The 6,717-nt window shown below is 50.3% G+C and overlaps 1 protein-coding gene across 1 annotated transcript; it reads right to left on the reverse strand.

Moving 5' to 3' along the window:
* Nucleotides 1-775: 775 nt before the first annotated feature.
* Nucleotides 776-2,981, reverse strand: LOC123075108 (uncharacterized). The gene is made up of 2 exons (XM_044497784.1): nt 2,483-2,981; nt 776-1,396 (listed from the first exon to the last, which is right to left on the reverse strand). The coding sequence occupies exons 1-2, from the start codon at nt 2,907-2,909 to the stop codon at nt 1,317-1,319; spliced, it is 507 nt and encodes a 168-aa protein (XP_044353719.1). The 5' UTR covers nt 2,910-2,981; the 3' UTR covers nt 776-1,316.
* Nucleotides 2,982-6,717: the final 3,736 nt, after the last annotated feature.

Here is a 6,717-nt window from a genome sequence, read left to right on the forward strand (position 1 = left end):
TTGACGGTTGATCGACCTCATGCACATACTTGTGGACACATTAGAAAACTTGTACTACTCCCCGCACTGATGATGGCAGTAGCCTAACCTAATATTCAATTAATCATTGCATCATCCGCGGCGCGCCGCATGCCACTGTTTTCAGGCAGATACTTGGGCCGGCCGCGCGATAAACAACTTAATTAATACTAGTTGTGCGCGCGGCTATAGTCCAGTGGTTTGTTGCATCTGACCTGCTCTATTCTTCTAGAGTTGTTGCATTGCACCCCAAATTATTTTATCAAGGTGGAGGGTCGAGGTGATTACTACAGTTTAAACACGACATAACAAAAACATGGCATTGCCGAAGTGATTGTGTTTTTAACAGATCGTCTACTCCTAATTCCTTGCAGGTTTTCTGCAGGGCTCTGGCTTCGATCCGTGTGTGGTCATCACTACAACATATGGACACGCTTATGGCCTCTGTGTGCAACCGGCTGGAATCGGTTGCACAGAGTTTATTCAACTAGTTTGGTTGCAGAAATCTTGAGTTCAACCGGTTATGGTCGTGTTTTCTTTTTATTTGTTTTATTATCTGGAACTTATTTCATGAACGTCCTATGATGTAGAGGCCGAGCCGCCAGGTAATCTATGAGTTGAAGGGATCCACTGTCTTATTTCGGTTAATAGTGCTCAGTTAGTTATGTCACCCATTTTTTTCTCAATCTTGCCACCTCATAAATTCAGTTCAGTGGGATCATATGATATCCTGAATAACAGTTGACACAACTTGCTGTTAAGCTGGACAAAGAAATCTATTTCAGGGCAAACTGTTTCTGCACCTTTGCAGTGCAGTACAGCAAAATCAACAAATATGTTCATGAAAGTCCTATACATTGTCTACTCTTTCAAAGCATATTAAAGTTCAAAGGAAAGTGAGAACAAAGCCATACTTGAGCCAATCAACCGACATATTTGCAAAGCTCAACTTGGCGCAGTACAACATATTTGGAGCGCCTAGTGATCATTACAAGGAAGATTAAAAACACTAGCAGGTCTCCGAATTGCACGTTTAGAACACCTATGACGAATGGCAAGCTTCTGATCCTTTCATTAAAGCTCAGACGACGTATCGCCTCGAGATTTCTCGCAGTTCTGCGGTGTCATAAGTCATCTCCCTCTCTGAAGTTTTCGGAAAGCACCAATCTGTTATGTTATCCCGATAGCGCGCAACCCAAGCATCTCCTCGGTATATAACATATCTTGAGCCATGTAAGCAAATTCTTCAGCTTCAGCTTCAGCCACCTTCAGTTGAGCCCATCTTAGCACACATGGCACTAGGTGCAGAGTTTGACTGTGCATGCCACTGTCTGTGCCCAATACCTGAGCCGAGCTTTCACTTCGTCGGGATCATCACCTGCAAAGCCAGTAGTAACTGATCAGCCATGAGCAGCATGCCATTTGTTAATCACAAAGAAAGATAGGGTATCATCGTAAATGAATAGCAAATCAAACACAGCTCTAGATGCTTCGCACTGCTGGTTTTGTATGAAGATATAACGATATACTCAAGCTATAAAGATTAGCATTTTTTTAAATTTGCAAATTCTTATTTTTAGGGGTAATTATGTGTTGGAGATAGGACACAGATTTTCTGTGGGGGCTGTTGCTTTGCTTTGTTGTGAAGCTTGTCTTGGAGTTCCCTTTCTCTTTCTGTTTTATGATGCAACTGGGGATGTGACTTGAGTGGGGATCTCCCTCAGGCAAATTTGACAAATTTAACCTGTGGACAAAATCAAATCGCAGAATGAACTGTCCGTGATACTATTTCACGCGTCTGACCTTTTTGTGTGACTCCCGACACGAAGGCGCCACACTACACTATGCAACGCCTCATAGATAGGCGCTACACGCCTGGCCAGCGTTGCACCCCAGACCGCCTAAAAATTGCTAAGTCATTGTGCAGAGCCTAAGAGCTAGGCGCTGCACTGTATAGCGTGGCGCCTAGCTCTCAGGCGCTGCACTAGTGGTTGCACTACAAAATGAAGCAACCACTAGTGCAACGCCTAGAAGCTAGGCGATACACTGTATAGTGTGGCGCCTAGCTTTCAGGCGCTGCACACTGACTTAGTGATTTTCGGATCACACGGGTGCAACGCTGGCCAGGCGTCACAAAAAAAGGTCAGCCGCGTGAAATAGCTTCACGGGCGGTTCATTCTGTGATTTGATTTCGTCCATAGGTCAAATTTGTCAATTTTGCCTCTCCCTCACTCATGATTTCTGTTTTATAAAACTTTTACCGCTCCATGGTTCATCAACCAAAAAAGAAACAGAGAGAGAAAATCAACTCTCTGATGATCTGATCCCTACAATAAAAGGCAAAACATGAAAGCATAAACAGAGAGTTCGCGCCAAAATAGCAGAGAAAACATTGCCATCTTCGCGTCGTCCCGAAACGATTGTAGCGAAATCGAAACAAACGTGCACGGAGAACAAGTCTTACCAGGGCCGGAGATCCTCCAGTCCGGGATGGGCGTGGCCGCCGCCGCCGCGGCGGGCTCCAGCTGCCCGACCAGAGTCCTCTGCTCGTCGAGGAACCTCCGCGTCATGGAGTAGCAGAGCTCCAGGCCGGGGAGCGTCCCGCGGAGGCCCGGGATCTCATGGTAGGAGAAGCCGAAGCCGAGGTCGAGGCAGGCCTTGAGCTCCTCCAGGTCCTCCTCCGTCAGGCTCCTCGTCCTCCCCACCGCCGCACCGCCACTGCCACTACCAGAGGCAGCGTCTACCTCGAGCATGACGCACCTGCCGGTCCGCCGCCTCCGGGGCTGCCGGCCGTTGCTGCTGCTGCTTCTGGTGGTGGCGGGGTTGGCGCCGTCGGACGCCGGCAGCTGCGGCTGCGAGGAGAAGTAGGAGGTGGACGAGATGGTCGCCATGTTCTCCTTGTCTTTCGCTTGAGACGTTTGTGAGTTTGTCTGCTTTTGCTTCTTGGTCGGTTTTAGAGTTGGCTTGGGCCGTGGCTTATTTATAGAGGCAGGGCAAAGAGAGAAACTGATTCTGTTTTAGCCATGCCATGCGCAAGGGCTTAGCTGGGCGCGTGCTTAATAAACAATGTGTCAACCAACACCATGTTCCATCGTACTACTTCAGTGTGGCGGCCAACATTTCGTGTTAGTAATGACGGAGTAAATGTCACTCTCCTCCTGCTGCCGGTGGTGGCGGTGTCGGTATTGCGTTGTCCAGCTACGGGACAGGATCAGGCCCAGATTGTTGGATGGATCAGGACCGGAAATTGCGTGCACTAGGACGGCATGCATGGCAGGGACCGTGTTCTCGTGCGTACGGTACGTGGCCACTCCGTTAAGTAACCACCACTAGAACCCTAAAGAAAACACAACTCGAACTCCTCTGCCGCCGCATGTGCCCTCAGCAACATCGTGATCACTCCCAGCCAGCGCGACAAGTTTCTGCAGCTGGCCTGGCTCTTTTACTTTTACTTGCACCCACGATCGATCGACATCGACCGACCAAATGGTTGCTCATCACGTACTCACTTGACCATGCCTCCACTCCACGCAAAACGCGATCCGACGGCCTCAGTAACAAAACACCACTAGCAGTTTAGACATCGGAGTACCGGGGTAAAATATTAAGACGTACTAACAAGCAAGCTTTATTTAAATTGGCTCCTCCTCCCACCCCAGCCGCTCCTCCTCCCAACCCTAGCCGCCCCTCCTCCTCACCCCCTTCCCCCCCTTCCCTTCCTCGCCGCCGCTTGAGGCAGCCGCCGGGCAAGCCCGGGGCGCCAAGGATGGTGGCGGCGGGGCCTCGGTTGCCCTGCATCTGCGTGGGGAACCCTGGATCTGGAGCGGCGGCTCCATTGGCAAGGCACGGCCGGCTAGCAGCCGTGCGGGCGGTGGATCTGGTGTCTCGGCCGCGCGGGCGGCGGGATCCGGTGGTCGTTGGCGGCCGCCGGCGGCTTCTGCGGCGGTCGATGCGCGCGATCTGGCGCCTTCCCTCCTCCCCTGTTCGGCGTGCGGGCCAGTCTGGTCGGGCCGTGCTTCCTCTTGGTCGCCGGTTCTGTACAGGAGGCGCTGCTGGTGGCAGGGATCTAGTCCGGGCGAAATCCCTGGCCGGCCATGACCGGCCGCGCCGACGGCGACGCCTGAAGGCGCTGTTCCCCTTCTTGGAGGCGTCGGTATGGACTGATCTCCTCACTTCACCTTCTCCTAGGTCTCCCGGGCGAAAGCCCTAACTTTGTTGGGCGGCGGCGGCGCTCACGGCGTCGTTCCCTTCTTGAAGGCTCCGCTTTGGGAACCTTGGGGTTGGGTGGTGCTTGTGGGTGATGGGCGACGGCGGTGGTGCGGCCCTATCCTAGCATTGATTTACGTCCGTTGCTTGAAGATGGACTCGCGTAGGTGGAGGTCGTCGGCTAGCGTCGTGGTGGCGTCAATGGCGGAGGAACTGTCAAGGCTCGCGTAGGTGGAGGTCGTCGTTTGGCGTCGTGGTGGCGTCGATGGCGGAGGACCTGCCAAGGTTGTCACCTCAATCTGCTCTGAAGATGGACCAGTGGAAGATGGCAGCGATGACACATGTGAGTGCGTCGGACCGGTTTAAGCCCCGGACCCAGCTGATGGCTTGGTCGGGGCCTCCGGCTTTAGATGTTAGGCTTAGGTGAGAGGTCTGGGTATGTGGCCCAGCTTGCACCCCTTCATCATTTCAATAGGAGTAGCGGCAGATGTTGCCAAGATGGCGGATGCAGGCATATTGTTGTTCTACTTTGTAAGGTCCTCGAGAATAATCAATAAAACGGTTGCATGCATCTCCCAGATGCAGAGGCCGGAGGATCATCCTCCCTTTTCAAAAAAAAAGACATCGGAGTACCGTACCGTGCTACTAGTTCTCTACTTCCCTTTTAGTTAGAGCTGGGACGTAGGGCGTGGAGTTTCTTAGCTCCAGCTCCTATGAATTTGGATGGACAGTAAAATCCGAACAATAATGAAAATTAATTCAAGAAGCTCTGGAAATTTCGGAAACAAATATTGACAAAAGTTTGGCATGCTTGCAAATTTTCAGAATAAAATCACTTTCATGAAGGTGTAGGAAAAAAAAGCAAAATCGGCAAAACTTTTCTCAATATTTGCTAGATTTTTTTTTTCAAATTTTACTTCATCCCTATCTCATTTGAGGTCGAGCTAACAAGAGTGCTTTCGCTGGGACGTGCCGTGATACTTTGTTCGTGGACACGAGGTGGCCAGGTGGAAGCCCTACGCGGACCTGTGTGGATAAGTACGAGCACGAGCAAGACAAATTGTGGCCGAGAACCGCTAGCAGCGCCGGCCGCCGGAATCTTTGGTGCGGCGTGGGGCAGAAGCCAGCCGCCGTGAACCCATGACCAACCGTCCCTGGCCGCTTATTTGATCGCCGCCACGACGCCGGCCAGCCACATTTCGCTTGCTCTGCCGCCGTGGGAGCTAGCAGCCACGCGATTTGTCTCGGTCCGTCTGTGTGGACTCTGGCGGTGGTGGCCGTCCAAGGCCGCGACGGCAACGTTGCACCCTCCCCGCTCGTCCTCCAGCCAGCTGCATTGCATGCGTACGTATGGAGGAGTGTGCACGTACGTGCGTGCCGCGACCAGACAACACGTAAGGAGGGTCATACGTGGGGACTGGGTTGCGGATATGCTCTGTTTTCCTTCTTTCCGGTCTCACGTGCTCTGTTCGGGATGCCACCTGATTGTGTAAACAGAGTAGATAGGATTTCAGGTGTGTCATGTCTAGTGCGATCATCCAGGGGCCACAAGGTTTCATTTTACACGTCCTATTTTTCATTTTAGACGCTGCGGCTTGCCCAACTTACTAGGCTTCGACCCTACTAGTTGGTTATACCCGGCAATAACAGTGTTTCGTTAGCACTATTTGGAGTAACCTAGAATCATGCCTTCAGAGATTGGATCCGGCGAGGATGGTGCTCGAGTGTTCTTTTCTTCTTAGAGGCGTTGCTGCTAGATAACTTTTTCAATTGTCCGTATGTTGTCAAAAGATAGATGATTGGTGCCAATGGTCATTCTTGTAGTTTGTTTGTCGTTGCTTTGTTCCCTTCATATTTTTCCACCGTCTAGGCATAACTTTGATCTTGTATGACTTTGCTATTTATCGACGTCATTTTTTATGTGTTGGTGTTGGTTATATGTATCCTAATCATGAATAGATCATGTGTGTGCTCATTGTCTCATATTGTTGTTTCATTCTGAGTCAATAAAATTTACTCATTATCTAAAAATATCTATACTGCGAAAGAAAATCCACGTTGTTGTCTTTTTGTGAGTCGGAAAACCCATGTTGTTGTTGCTTTATTTCTACATGTCCCTTTATGATTGTCGATTAATCAGATCTGCCTCTTTTTCACGACAGAGTATTTGAATGGAACCGTTTTTTGATGACTGGACATGGTGAAAATTTACACCGGCCTTCACAAAAATTGCAAAATCGCAAGGTGAAAACTTTCACGTTTGGAGGCTATCGACATAACCAGTGTAAATTTTCTTGACCACTAGCTAGCATTGTGTGCACACACGAACGGTGCATGTTTTGCGACATCAAATCCATGATCAGTATGTATCGGATCTGTAGCATATGCAAGTACGTACACCACACAAAGCCAGCCATGCATATGGTCAAATGCAGGACGCACAAGAGAAAGATTCTCCTGAGTGGATAATACCGCTGTGAATTTCTGATGGCC

The sequence above is a fragment of the Triticum aestivum genome, chromosome 3D, assembly GCF_018294505.1.
Source record: "Triticum aestivum cultivar Chinese Spring chromosome 3D, IWGSC CS RefSeq v2.1, whole genome shotgun sequence".
NCBI lineage: Eukaryota > Viridiplantae > Streptophyta > Magnoliopsida > Poales > Poaceae > Triticum > Triticum aestivum.

Excerpts from the sequence above, each read along its gene's own strand:
- LOC123075108 (XM_044497784.1), bottom strand. The coding sequence starts at position 2,909 with ATGGCGACCATCTCGTCCACCTCCTACTTCTCCTCGCAGCCGCAGCTG. Across the intron at positions 1,397-2,482 it reads CTGGAGGATCTCCGGCCCTG|GTGATGATCCCGACGAAGTG; the intron begins GTAAGACTTGTT and ends CTGGCTTTGCAG.